The sequence below is a fragment of the Cricetulus griseus genome, chromosome 7 (assembly GCF_003668045.3).
Source record: "Cricetulus griseus strain 17A/GY chromosome 7, alternate assembly CriGri-PICRH-1.0, whole genome shotgun sequence".
NCBI lineage: Eukaryota > Metazoa > Chordata > Mammalia > Rodentia > Cricetidae > Cricetulus > Cricetulus griseus.
The window spans coordinates 125,950,627-125,964,957 of NC_048600.1; the positions used below are offsets into that span (position 1 = coordinate 125,950,627).

At 47.4% G+C, this 14,331-nt stretch overlaps 1 protein-coding gene across 3 annotated transcripts in view; it reads right to left on the reverse strand.

The window, feature by feature from the left end:
- Positions 1-4,248: 4,248 nt before the first annotated feature.
- The window catches only part of Slc39a11 (solute carrier family 39 member 11), a 412,078-nt gene continuing 401,995 nt past the window's right edge, over positions 4,249-14,331 (reverse strand). For all 3 annotated transcript variants that reach the window (XM_027425778.2, XM_027425779.2, XM_027425777.2), the window contains exons 8-10: positions 9,912-10,010; positions 7,344-7,502; positions 4,249-5,814 (exon numbers count right to left, since the gene is read on the reverse strand). In XM_027425778.2, the coding sequence (XP_027281579.1) occupies positions 5,736-5,814; positions 7,344-7,502; positions 9,912-10,010 (337 nt within the window). In that variant the 3' untranslated portion in view covers positions 4,249-5,735. The remainder of the gene's footprint in view (positions 5,815-7,343; positions 7,503-9,911; positions 10,011-14,331) is intronic.

Here is a 14,331-nt window from a genome sequence, read left to right on the forward strand (position 1 = left end):
TCAGCACCACTCTGCTCACCGGGAAGATGGGACAACATGAAGCGAGGGATGTGTCTGCGCAGACAACACTCCCTGACTTCTCAGTATCTCCAAAGGAACCAGAGTCGGCTACACCCCTGAGCCACAGTTTCGGAGACCAGCCTGTGGAAACCCCTCCAGAGAGGAGGGCAGAAAGATCAGACTCAGGCTCATGGAGCGGAGACATTCATCCCAGGGTGTAGCCTTTTTCCCAATCCTGAACCGCCCACTTGTCCCTGCCACCATTCATTGTGCCACTTTGAAGTGACCGTATCAAAGAGAACTCTGTCCTAACCACATGTTCTTGGTTGTGTCATATTTACTTTGGTGGGTAAAAGTAATGATCTGAACCTTTAAAATCAAATCTGGTGACCTCAGTTTAATGTACAACAGGGAATAGAATGCCACTCTGTAATCATGTGACAGCCCATGAATCTCAGTGTGGTGGTTTGAAAGAAAAAGCCCCTGAAAGGGAGTGGCCCTATTAGGAGGTGTGGCTTTGTTGAAGTAGGTGTGGCCTTGTTGTAGGAAGTGTTGTCTCTGTGAAGGTGGGCTTTGAGGTCTCATGTACACTTGCTCAAGCCATGCCCAGTGGTGTCTCAGACTACTTCCTGTTGCCTGCAAGTTAAGACATAGGCTTCTCAGCTACTTCTCTAGCACCATGTCTACCTGCATGCCACCATGTCCCACCATGATGATAATGGACTAAACCTCTGAAAATGTAAGCCACCCCAATTAAATATTTTTCCTTTATAAGAGTTGCTGTGCTCATGGTGTTCCTTCACAGCAATTGAAACCCTAACTAAGACACTCAGTGAGGGTGGAGGTTCCCACTAAAGAAATTCTTGGGAAAATGTACATATCTGTATTAATCTTACAATGGTTCATTGTACTTTTCCATGTCTGGAAGACAGGTAGGCTGCAGACACAAGTGTGAAGCGAGTCCTCTCCCTGAAAAGCCAGTGTCAGAGAAACGGGTATATTCCTAACACCTTTACTGCACAAGGAAAACCTGAACTTTGGCTAAAGGGCTTTCTGGTTGCAGAGTTTCCCAATTGTGTCAGATTTCCATCCCTGGGGCAATTTTAACTTAAAAGGAGGAAAAGGTTTCTTTTTGTTCATGTTTCAGAGAGTTCAGTCCATGGTGGCTCTGGGCCTGTGGGGAGGGAGTGAAAGAGGGACAAAGAGAAAGAAATTGTCACACCAACAACCTCTCTTCAAGTTTCCTTTCTATTGCTGTAACAAGCACCATTACCAATGGCAACTTAGAGAAGAAAGGATCTGTTTGGATTATACTTCCAGGTTCTGATTCACTGAGGAAAGTCAAGGCAGGGGCTCAGGGCCAATCTACTTGCTATTCCACACAACATCACCTTTGACCTAGAAACTCATTTCATAGCCAAGAAGTACAGTAGGGAACACAGAGGGTGCTGCTTGCTAGCTGGCTCCCATGCCAGCTATACTCACCTAGCTTTCTTATACAGTTCAGAACCACCAGCTTGGGGATTGGTGCTACCCATAGTGGACTGAGTCCTTCCAAGTCAATTAACAAGACAATTCCCCATAGACATTTCCACATCCTAATCTAATCTGGGCAATCCCTCAGTTGAGAGGCCCCTCTTATTGTGTCAAGCTGACAGTTAAAACTAACCAGGACATCCTCTTTAAAGAAACATCCCCAATGACCTAACTTCCTCCCTCCAAGTCCTGACTCCTAAAGGCCTCACCATTTCCCATAGTGCAACAGGCTGAGAGGCCTTTAAACACATGGGCCTTTGGAGGATATGTTTAAACCACAACGTCTACACTTCTACTTTTCTGCCCCTTGGGCTTTCTAGAAGTCATCTCTTTTGTGATTAGCAAAGGAAAATGGCCTGGTCTGAAACCCTTCTAGACTCCAACCAGTTCTAAACAAACTATGCCCATAATCCATCCTTGCTACATGGAGAAAGAACAGGGAGGAACTTCACACCATGGCTCACTGTGTGCTGAAGAGCAGGGCTCCATCTGCAAAGAGCCTCTCGTTTTCCAGTTTCATGTTTGGATTTTCAGGGACCATGGGAGGCAAAGATGCTAGAATACATGTGCAGAGATTTACCCATGCAGTTACCTGCATTCCTTAGGGGCTGCATCAGCCAATTGCCCCTTTGGCTCATCAACCTGCATCATCCCTATCCTGGAGCAAAAGGCAGTAGCCTAGACCCCCCCACCCACCCAGGTTGCTTAAGGGTCTGAGGTCTGGGTGATAGCTCCAAAGGCAGACTAAGGCCATACAGGGTCTATTTTACCTTCAAGCCACTAGAAGAACCCAGGCAGAGTTGCCTGGCAGAAACCTGAAGGTCAGAGCCTAAAGAGAATGCAGAGATGGTTAAAGGCTGCTGTTTCCTATAGCCTCTTCTGGCTGCCCAGGTGAAGGGAGGGAGGGGGGAGGAGGGAGGGGGGGAGGGGGGAGGGGGAGGAGGGAGGGAGGTTTGATTCCTCCTCCAATATGGGAAGACAGCCAGGGGCGTATGTTGAGCAGTGTCCTTCCCATCTTTCTCTAGCTGCTAGCCTAATCTGCCTAGGAAGATGTCAGAAAAGTCGGTTTGTTAAGAGTTCAGCAGGAGGATCTCTGTGAGTTCAAGACCAGCCTGGTCTACAAGAGCTAGTTCCAGGACAGGCTCCAAAGCCACCGAGAAACCCTGTCTCAAAAGAAACAAAAACAAAAAACAAAAAAAGGAGTTCCTAAGCACCTTTGCCCCCCCTGTCCTGCACTAGAGTCAGGTCTCCCCAAAGCTAATGACACTTGAGGCTCAGAAGTGTGAATTCAGGGGCCCCTTCTGAGCCCTCTGCTTAATTTTGTTGGCATTTCTGTATGTTTTTCTCAAAGAGCACTCTTTATCCTTGGGGCTCCCCAGACTCACCCTTGGGAAAGACAAGTGGGGATGACAGCATAGTAGACCTCCATGGATCCTGGGGATCCAGAGGTCACTTCAGGGCATCTCACCTGTCTCATTGTAGCCAAGCAGGGACAGCTGGGGTTGGCACATTGTCTTTCAGCAGGTGGTCAGATCAGAGAAGGGTCCAAATGCATGCATGTGGCTCTCCCTGCGCATGGCCTTCTATACCCAGCCCTTGGCCCCTTTAAAGCCATGCCAAGGGCATTCAGAGCAGGGCTCCAGGAACTCCTGCAGGTGCAGGCAGTCTGCATACCTGGCCTGAGATGAGTAGGGTGGAGTCTGCAGCCTGACTGGGCTCACCCAGGACCTTAGCCAGAGAGAGAAGATTCCGGATCTTAGGAACCAGGATACCTGTGAGTTGAGATGACAACCCCCACCCCCAGACAGGGTATGTCCCAGGGATGCACAGGTAAAATCCATGTAAGTGTGTAATGCACTCTGAAATTTTGTGTCTTTGCTGCATGCATTATATACCTCCATGTAAAAGGAAAGGGAAAGACCACCCCCCTCCTGGGGCCCCCTAGCTTCTGGCTTTGCACCCTCCAACATGTACCAGGAGTCAGGAGGCCTGTAGGCTGAGGCCTGTACTACCTCCCCTTCTCCTCTTTGTGATCAAACGCCTGACAAGAAGCCATGGTAGTGGGGAGGAAGGGTTTATTTTGGCTCACTGTTTGAGAGGGGAGTGTCCATCAAAGCCTGGTAGGGAAGACATGGAAGACTTGGTCAGGGGTAAGACCAGCCAGTTCAAGGGCACAGGATGAAAGTTCTAAATGAATGTTTGTCTAGTGCAGTGTGTGTGCCTGTGAAAGTAGGATGATAAACTCTGCTACTTGACCTATCTTTCCAGGACCTCACCTTGAAGGAGGAACCAGAATATGAAGGATTGGCCCAATACAACCTAACTCTCTTGATGCTGTTTTAGGTATCAGGGCACAGGTGTTTCAGTAGAGGTGCCTAGGATTTAGTCACCAGCACTAGGGGCCACGGCATCTAATAGAGCAGTTTTCCAAATGCTATCAGACTACAGCCCAGATCTAGCTGTCTTAGATCCAACCCATTTCCTAGCCTAATTCTCCACTAGTTCCTTCAAGTTTCTTAACATCCATCCATCAATCTCTTCCATTTAAGTCAGTTGGAGTTGGATGCTGTTTTGTTGTTGTTGTTTGCTTGTTTGTTTGCCACCTCTAAGTCACTCTGCTGCGAGCATCTCTTTACTCCTGATGGAGGGTGGGAGAAGGGGGCATCACCACTTCTGGAACGAAGCAGTGTTGTGGACCAACTATAACACAGCTCATGCACAACAAAATTCCCTTTATTGATATTAATCACAGTTACAAGGTCTTATCCGGAAGAAAGGACGATTTGCAGTAACAGAACTACACACAAAGACATGACAATAAAACATACACATGTGCCAATCACCAAGCCAGCCTTAACCAATCAAATCTCTGAATGAGTCTTCAATTTTGATCACCAGTGCTTTGGAAGAACGGACAGACACCCAACTGAGGTTGGCCTCTGGGGTCTTGAGCATTCACAGACTACAGTATTCACCCTTGGAGGGACGGACCATGTAAACACAGAGAGCAGACACTGATAACCCAGTAGCTGGCTCCCAGGTACAGGCCACTCCACATACTCCTCTGACCAAGGAGGGTTCGCGCCTCAGGTGTGTTGGGAGAGCTGATGGCGGAGCAACATGTATGATGGTTAGCATATGGTCTAGGGCCAGTCATTCTTCAGGGTCATCTCAGACTTTTAAGTTTTCTAAGAAAGGAAATGTAAAATTACATCTTCCTACCCCCTTTTCTTTCTCATTGGAAGCCCTCTGGCCAGATTCCAACAAAGACTATTGGAGCTCAGGGGCTCTGGGCCTGCAGAGAAAGAGCCTTAGCAGATTCCAAAGGTCACTCATTCGATAGAGCTAACTTAAGTAACTCCATTGGTAAACAAGGGGGTGAGGACTTGCAATTTGCTAGTATCCACAAGTCTCTCAGGAAAACAATGGCTGTAAACACATTGAGATTAATAGCTAGGAGATCTAGGAACTGCGACTAAGTGCTCTGTTCTTGTGACCCTACCAAGAGCAGAGGCCTCCGCTCCAAACCACACTCACAGCACTTTTCCCAGAGCACACTGTATGTGTTCACAGTCACCCTAATTTCCAAATCTCTCTAACCTCAGGAATGCCAATCTTTGCCTTAGGACAAAAGAGAAAGACTAGCTGACTCCCTTCTCTTTGTGTGGGGACCCTCCCATGTGCACCTCCCTGGAAGAAACAGACCCTGCTTGAGCTGCCTCAGCATTGGGGAGCAGACGTCTGTGTTCATGAATCTTCTGTCCCAGCATTCTAGGTGGCAGAAGGGCCACGGTGAAAGAGCACCAGGGGCTCTGACCACCGGCTCTGAAACCCTAGGCCAACATGCTCAGGTCTTGTGTCCCAAGAGCTGACTTCTGGAGGTGACCCTGAGGAGCTAAAGTTGAGTCTAGTGAGGGAGACTGGAGGTGGGACAGTAGGGGTTGGCCTTGACAATCCCACTGAAGAAAGATTCCTTCCACTCAGTGGTCCAAACACAAATCTACAGTTCTATGACGCCTTGAGATTACAAAGAAAACCAACTTTCCCCTCCAAAGCAAAATGAAAAGTCAAAGTGTAATCAGAACTGATCTGTAAGGATATGGAGAGGAGAGAAAGGAACCGGGTTTTAATGTGAAGAGAGGCTCATGGTCCTGCAGAAGCCCAGCACTTTCCTTCCTGGTGTCCCAAGGTTGTTGGAACTAGCCGAGGCCCACATCCAGAGACATCATCACCACGAATCCCAGGATGGAAGCCCAGGATGCCAGCTTCCCGTTGCCACTAGGAGAGAAGAAGAAGCTGGTAAGACTTAATCGATGCTTCCTATGACCTATCCAGGCTGATGGCCCCTTCTGCCATACCCAACTAGAACAGAAAGTGTCCCACTAAAGGTAACAACACTGGCAAGTGGGTATCATGGGCCAATTGAATGATCAGTCCAAAGCCAAAGCAATGCCCTCAAAGGCCTCATTATTTTCTGTGGTTCCTGGGGCTATGACACAGGGAAATCATTTGGCTATGGCTCTCCAGTTCATGCTTGAATAACAAAAAGTAGCGATCAGGAGGTATCTTAGTTTGGGTTTCTATTTTTGAGATGAAACACCATGACCAAAAGGCAAGTTGGGGAGGAAAGGGTTCATTTGGTTTACACTTCTACATTACTGATCATCCCTGAGTCAGGACAGGAACACAAACAGGGCAAGAACCTGGAGGCAGGAGCCGAGGCAGAGGCTGTGGCAGGGTGCTGCTTACTGCCTTGTTCTCTGTGGTTTGCTCAGCCTGCTTTTTCTTTTTCTTTTTCTTTTCTTTCTTTCTTTTTTTTTTTTTTTTTTGGTTTTGGTTTTTTCAGACAGGGTTTCTCTGTATTGTTTTGGAGCCTGTCCTGGAACTCACTCTGTAGATCAGGCTGGCCTCGAACTCACAGAGATCCGCCTGTCTCTGCCTCCCGAGTGCTGGGATTAAAGGAGTGCATCACCACCGACCAGCTTCAGCCGGCCTTCTTATAGAACCCAGGACCACCAGCCCATTATGGCACCACCCACAATGGGCTGGGCTCTCCCACATTGATCACTAATTGAGAAAATGCCTTACAGCTGGGTCTCATGGAGGCATTCCCTCAAGGGAGGCTCCTTCCTCTCAGATGACTCTAGCTTGTGTCAAGTTGACACAAAACCAGCCAGTCTGGGGAGATGGCTCATCAGTTAAGAGCACTTGCTTCTCTTGCAGAGGACCAGAATTCTGTTCCCAGCATCCAAATCAGTTGGCCATCTAAAAGTGGCCATCTATTTCATCAAGGGGCCAGGGCCCCCTGCTTTATGCCGGTGTGTGATATCTCACCTTCCCTCTCTTTATTTCAGTTTTAGCAAGCAAGGGAGGGACAGGAACAGTTGTGGGAAGGGGCAGAGGGATCTTGGAAATAAGCAAAGGAAAGGAAAAGAGACAATGACGATAACGACGACAATGACAGATGTGAAAGTGGGAGGGGTTATCACAGACAGATGTGAAGTGGGAGGGGTTATCTCAGACAGATGTGAAGTGGGAGGGGTTATCACAGACAGATGTGAAAGTGGGAGGGGTTATCTCAGACAGATGTGAAATGGGAGGGGTTATCTCAGACAGATGTGAAAGTGGGAGGGGTTATCTCAGACAGATGTGAAATAGGAGGGGTTATCTCAGACAGATGTGAAATGGGAGGGGTTATCACAGACAGATGTGAAAGTGGGAGGGGTTATCTCAGACAGATGTGAAATAGGAGGGGTTATCTCAGATGAGGCCTGGAGCAGGTGTGGACAACTGAACAAGCTCTCCACCTGATCTGGGCTTCTGGGATGATGTCGTCCATGACCACGTAGACCATGGCACCAGCAGCAAAGGCCAGTGCATAGGGCAGGACAGGCTCAGCCAGCACCACAGCAAAGGCTCCAAAGACCCCAGCCAAGGGTTCCACCATGCCGCTCAGCTGTCCATACCTGAGGACGGAACAGAGACATTGACCAATACAATGAGAGCCAAATAGATGTGCCACTTGCTCAGACTGCTGATCTAACCCTAGAAAAAGATGTGTGTGTTAGGCATCTTGTCTGGCCATGTTCTAAGAAGTACCTCCAGCTCCTTGCCCAGTTCCCTAGGAAGCAGTTATGGTAGCGTCCTACACCCTATCTCCTTTGAATCTTTAAGTTGCCTATATTGTATTTTGACAATGACAGTTTGATTGGGCCATAATGTGCATCCCATGTAACAGTTACCATATAGCCAATTGTTTTTAGTAGATTTACAAGGTTAAGTGAAACATCACCATCAATTCCAATATCTTTATCACCCTAAAAAGAAGCCAATGGCCATTAACAGCCATGCCCTATTTCTTCCTCCTCCTAGCCCCTTTCACCATGGATTGCTCCATCTTTTTTTCCCTCCATATGTTTGCTGCCTCTGGATATTTCCGATCAACAGAATCATATATGGTTTTTTGGGGGGTGGGTGGGTGGTGAGAGGGTGGCTTATTTCTCCTAGCATAATGTTTCAAGGTGTATCCATGCTGTAGTATGTTATTTTCTCTTTTAAAAACAAGTTTGGAGTGTGTGTGTGTGTGTGTGTGTGTGTGTGTGTGTGTGTGTACATGTACACATGCAAGCACTTGTGCATGAGGAAGCCAGAGAAGTGTTACGATAAATCTTTCCACCACCTGCTTGAGTTCTGCCCACCACGTGGATGGACAAAATAATACAGAGGCTTATATTAGGTATAAATGCTGCTTGGCCAATAACTAGGATTTCTCATTTGCTAGCTCAGTCTTAATTATCATAAATCTATATATTTTATAAGACTTATCTTATTGGATGCCTTCTGTTGGCGTCCTCATCCCCGGGATCACATGGTGGCTCCGAGCAGAGAGCAGGAGGAAGAGCAAAGGAGAAAAGGAACCACTTCCTGCTTGTCCTTGCTTAAATATGAGTCTCCTGCTATGTCACTTCCTGCCTGGATCACCACTTCTTTACTACATTTCCCAGAATCCTCCTTGACTCCTAGTCCCGTCTAACTTGCTGCCTCATTGGCCAAACAGTACTTTATTCAACAATCAATAAGATAAACATACACAGAATACATTCCCCATCATCTCCTATTTTCTGTCTAAATAAAAAGAAGGGTAACTTATCTTTTATAATAACTGAAGAAAACTATAACCATAACTATCTGTCTTTAACTCTATCAAAGACCACAGAAGGATAATTTGTAAACTCTAGAATTGACAGAGACATCTCGCTACCTGGACAACATTCCTCTGTAATGTTGGGGCATCCATCTTCAGCCCATAGGCCATAGTGTGTTTGGCAATTTCTCTTTTAAAAACAAGTTTGGAGTGTGTGTGTGTGTGTGTGTGTGTGTGTGTGTGTGTGTGTGTACATACACACATGCAAGCACCCGTGCATGAGGAAGCCAGAGAAGGTGTGGGTACCCCATTTATTACTCCCTGCTTTATTCCCTTGAGACAGACTTCTCACTGAAGCTAAGCAGGAAGCCAACCATCCCCAGTGACGGGACTGTAGGCACACATGGCCACACCTGGCTTTTTACAGGAGTGCTGGATATTCAAACTCTGATCTCATGTTTCTATAGCAAGTCTCCTTTCCACTAAGCTATTGTCCCAGCCTCTGCAGAATGTATCTTCTTAAGGATGAATAACAGTCATTGTGCAGCCACAAGACATGTCATCTCTCTGCTCTGTGGCTCTGGTAGGTTATGAAAATCTCTAAGGCCACCCACCTCCCTTCTCTCCCAAATCCTCTATTTGAGGGTCTCTGACAATGGAGAAAGGGATCTGTAGAGGGTGGAAACTCGATCACTGAAGTACCTGTATAAGCTTGCAAGTCACAGGGCCTCATACCATGGAAGGCATTTTAAGATTGTCTTTATTAGCAGTCTGCCTGAGTGCTGTGACGTTATGTTGTAGATCAGTGATTGTTTTAGAAGGAAATGTGGGAGGCCTGTGTCCCAAGTGGAGGACACATGAAAAAAAGCTATTGTAATGACTTGCTGGGCCATGTGGTGGCAAGATGATCCCCAGCCGTGAATATTGTGACATTTAGAGGAGACATATTATAGGGAAGTAGCTAGTGCTGATGGCCATGGGTTGCTTCCCCCAGAAGCCCTTGAAAAGGGACACAGATACTCAAACCAGTCCTGTAAAGGTCAAAGGTTAAGAGATGAGCTTGTGTCTTGGGGTCTCTACTGTGTTGACAACAGTTACCCACACTCGTAGTTTTCTTCCAGAAGCCCCACATTGACTTCCAACATGAGTTTGACCCTGCAAAACAGAGTCCACAAGGAGTAGTTTCCAGCCCACCCCACTCACTGCTGACCCAGTGAGCTAGACCACTCACCAGAAAGCTCTCCAGGTAGAGAAACCAGCTCCGCGCAGAGGGAGGCTGACAGCCAGGCCCTCTGGGAAATTCTGGATCCCAATTCCAATGGCCAAATTCCTGTAAAAACAAGAAGGCACAAGTCCTAGTTAGCTGTGACTACTTAACATGGCCCAGAGTCATCTTAGAGAGGAATTGCTCAGATCAGGCTAGCCTGTGGGCAACATCTGTGTGGGACTTTTTTGATTATTAATTGATTAGGAGGGCCCAGTCTACTGTGGGCAGAGCTATTCCCTGGGCAGATGGCCCTGGGCTATATAAGAAAGCTAGGTGAGGATGAACCTGTGAGTGAGCCAGCAATCAGAGTTCCTCCATGGTCTCTGCTTCAAGTTCCTGGATGATTTTCTGTCCTGATTCCTCTCAGTGATGGAGTGTAGTTTGTAAGTCAAAATAAGCCATTTTCTCCCCTAAGCTGCTCTTGGTCAGGATGTTTGAATCACAGTAACAGAGAAGAAATTGAAATAACATGTAAAAAATCTTGTGTGAGCGGTGCTGGTGCACACTTTTAATCCAAGCACTTGGGAGGCAGAGGCAGATGGATCCTTGTGAGTTCGAGGCCAACCTGGTCTACAAAAGCTATACAGAGAAACCCTGTTTTGAAAAATTAAAAAATCTTGTCCGGAATCGTGTACTATGGTGGTTTGAAAGAAAATGGCCCTTGTAGGGAGTGGCACTTATTTAAGGTGTTGCCTTGTTGGAGGAAGTGTGTCACTGTGGGGGTGGACCTTGAGGTCTCCTATGCTCAATCTATGTCCAGCATCACAGTTCACTTCTTGTTACCTTCGGATGGAGATGCAGAACTCTCAGTTCCTTCTCTAGCACCTGTCTGCCTGTATGTGACCATGTCTAGCCATGACCAAAATGGACTGAACCTCGGAAACTGTAAGTCACCACCATTAAATGTTTTCCTTTATAAGACTTGCCATGGTCATGGTGTTTCTTCATGGCAATAGAAACTCTAAGACATGTACCCATCAAAAAGGGAACCCTGTCAAGGCCTGAAGCCCTCCGTTGGCACTAGGGGGCCAGGCATGGACCTGTGGTGGGTAAAGGAAGAAAGAGGGCCACATGGAGATGGCATCATAGGAAGGAAGGACATCTTCCTCCTTGCTTCCCTCCTGTCCCGAGTCCCCAGTCATGTCCTGTCTTTAGTATGCTATAGTGCATCTTGAGACCATGCTGGCTCCAGTTCATGATGGCCCAAGTTCCGCCATATTGCTATACAAGTCTGTGTTGTTCCCCTGGACTTTTACAGGTCTGTGTCTAGTGCATAATGACATCTACCTTGAGGGGTCATAATGCCACAGGACAGGCTAACAATGCCAGAAAAGTTCTTAACACAGGGAGATGGTCTGTGCACTTGAGTTACTGTTTCCTATAGTGCAGAGATGGGTGTATCTCATTTTCTTCAGAAGGGACATCAGAACTGGCACAAGGAAGTACATACACAGACTGAAAGTGACACTGATGTGGCTCCAGGCTCAGGTTTCCCATGAACCCTTGCTACATTCCTCTGGACTTGAGTGGTATTCACTGTGAGAGCCTCTGGCCTTCTGCCACTGCAAGAGACTAGGGGGTCGTGTTGTGTACCTAAGTCAGACACTAGGGACCTGTCTATGAGAGATGGCTTTGTACAAAAGCCAGAGATTAGATCACAGTGGAGAGAGAATAGGAACGAGGAAGGTACACAGACAATACATAACTGATCAAGGGAGATGAGGCACACACACCTTTAGAACTTATATTGTGCACACATGAACCCTCATGGCAACTTGCAAAGAAAGAAGGGATGCCACAGGAGAGAATGGGGCCAGACTGAGGGCAACAGAAAGGCGATCTGAAACTACCTCCTTGGACAAGACTTGACCTTTGTTTGGACAGGTCTAGGGGTGGTGCCTCCATGGAAGGCCCTTCTTCAAGGGAGTCAGTCAACTAGCAATGCTGGCCTGTGGCCTGAAGGGGTTGTAGGTGGTCTAGATGGAAAAGGGAAAGCTGCCTCATCCTTGGCTTTCTGGGTGATTGACTCCTGTCGGTCTGCTTTGCTTGCAATAGGGATTTGCCTCTCTCAGTTCTGGACAGACACAAGGGACGGCTACACACCAGCAGCTGATCTCACTGACCACTGATGCTCGGCCTCAGGCTCTAGGATAAGAACATAATTTGCTGCCTTGAAAGCCCACATGGGCAGCTCTGGCTATGGCCCTCTAGTCTAGACTCCAGCAAAGAGCACAAGGGGTAACACTCAGTATATCTCCATTTTGTTTTGGGGCTTCATCTCATCTTCATCTTCATCATGTTTGCCTTGATCCACCATCACCATGTATGTACATGTGTCTCATAGGGTGCTCAATGATCCTGTATCCTGGGACCATTTCAGGGAGTCTCTTAGCCAGAGACAAACCTTACCAGATTAAAGTTTATAAACGTTTAGCTGGTATGTACTCCGCTTAGTTAACTCAAATGTTTGAATATGTGGTCCCTATTTGGCAGAACTATTTGGGAAGGATTAGGAGGTATGGTCTTCTTGGAGGAGGTATCACTAGGGGCAGGATTCGAGGCTTCAAAGGACTAGTGCCATTTCCGGTGTGCTCTCTGCCTCCTGCTTTCGGTTTGAGATGTGAGCTCTCAGCTGTTCCCACAACCATGCCTTCACTCTGCCATCATGGACTCTAACCAACACTTTCTTTGATAAGTTGCCTTGGTCTTTGTTATCTCAGCAATAGAACAGAAACTTGTATAGAAGTCTTGTTGATTTCTAGTCAAGATAGAAGAGCCAACTACAGTTTGTTCTGGAAGCCTCTTCTACTAGTTTTATGTCCAAGAAGACCCTGAACTCCTATTCCAGGAGAGGGGAACACTGGGCCATATACTCCTGTGGAAGAAACAAACCCCAAGAACAACTCCTTGACAGTGTTTCGGTGTTCTTCACATTGTCTTTTCCAGAGCTGCAGGCAGCACTGTCCTCCCCTTTACATTCAACACCATTCAGCAGCCCCTTGCCTCTCCCCAAATTATGTTCAAATGAGGCTAGCTTTCTTGACCTTTTGCAGAGACCAATGTTAAGGATTTTTTTCCCCAAAGAGATCAACCTGGGATAGTGGTTCTCGACCTTCCTAATGCTGAAGCCCTTTAATACAGTTCCTCATGATGTGGTCACCCCAGCCATAAAATTATTTCCTTACTACTTCATAACTGTAATTTTGCGACTGTTATGAATTGTAATGTAAATATCTGATATGCAATCCCAAAGGGGCTGTGACCCACAAGTTGAGAACCACTGGCCTAGGGGTCAAACTAGGTCCTGTGTCTCTTCTCTGACACAGAGGCAGAGATTGGTGGCTGGCTTGTGGTCCACTGTTAGTATCTACCCTTCCATATACCCAGGAAGCAGCATGACCTATCCTAGGAATGAACATGGAGCCACCAACCCAGTGTCACCAGCAAGTCCAAGGTGACGCTTCCTGTCCAAAGTCCTGCCATCCACCAGCCAGGCTGGGGAAGCCTCCTCCACATCCTGCCCTGGAGCTCAGCCCTGATAAGCAGTACAGAAACCCCATTCTTCCATCCCTGGCAAGCCTCACTGTCCCTGCCCTGCCCTAGCCCTGGCACACAGTTTCTAGCCGCACCCCAAGATCTTGCCAGCTCTTTCTCTGCAGGGCACTGCTTTGCTGTGTGATCAGGAAGTCTATCCTGAGCATTCCTGGGCTCCTGAGACCATAGAGTGTGCTGAGACTACAGTCTCTCTGCCTGCCCTCCTTCCTAACATCTTCTAAATTCAGTTTTCCTTTATGTAAGCATGTGCGAGAGCATGTGAGCACACACACACACACACACACACACACACACACACACACACACACGAGGCCAGCTGTATTCCCATCCCCAGCTGTACATCCTGCTTGTTTCTCATTGCCCTAATGAAATGCCTAGCAAACACCTTAAGGAAGGATTTGCTTGCTTTGGCTCACAGTTTCAGAGCATTTAGTCTGTGGTCACATGGCTCCACCGTGTCTGGGTCATAGTGAGACAGAGTATCATGGCAGGGAACACATGGCAGAGCTGTTCACATGACATCAAGGAAGTAGAGAGACACAGAGGAAGGACCTAGGACAACAGACAGCCTCCAAGGACATGGCTCTAGTGAGTTATTTCTAACATGGTCCCACCCCTGTGAGTGTCCATCAGCTTGCCAGAATGCCATTGAATTAGGAATCCATGAAAAACAAAATGAGATCAGAGCCATTACAATCTGATCACATCTCAATGATGAGGTTGATCAGCTGGGGGCAAAGCCTTCCATGCGTGAGTCTTGAGGAAACACTCCATATCCAGAGCACAACAGATGCCAGATGGGCTGGGAAGGGATCCTTTATTCTTCATC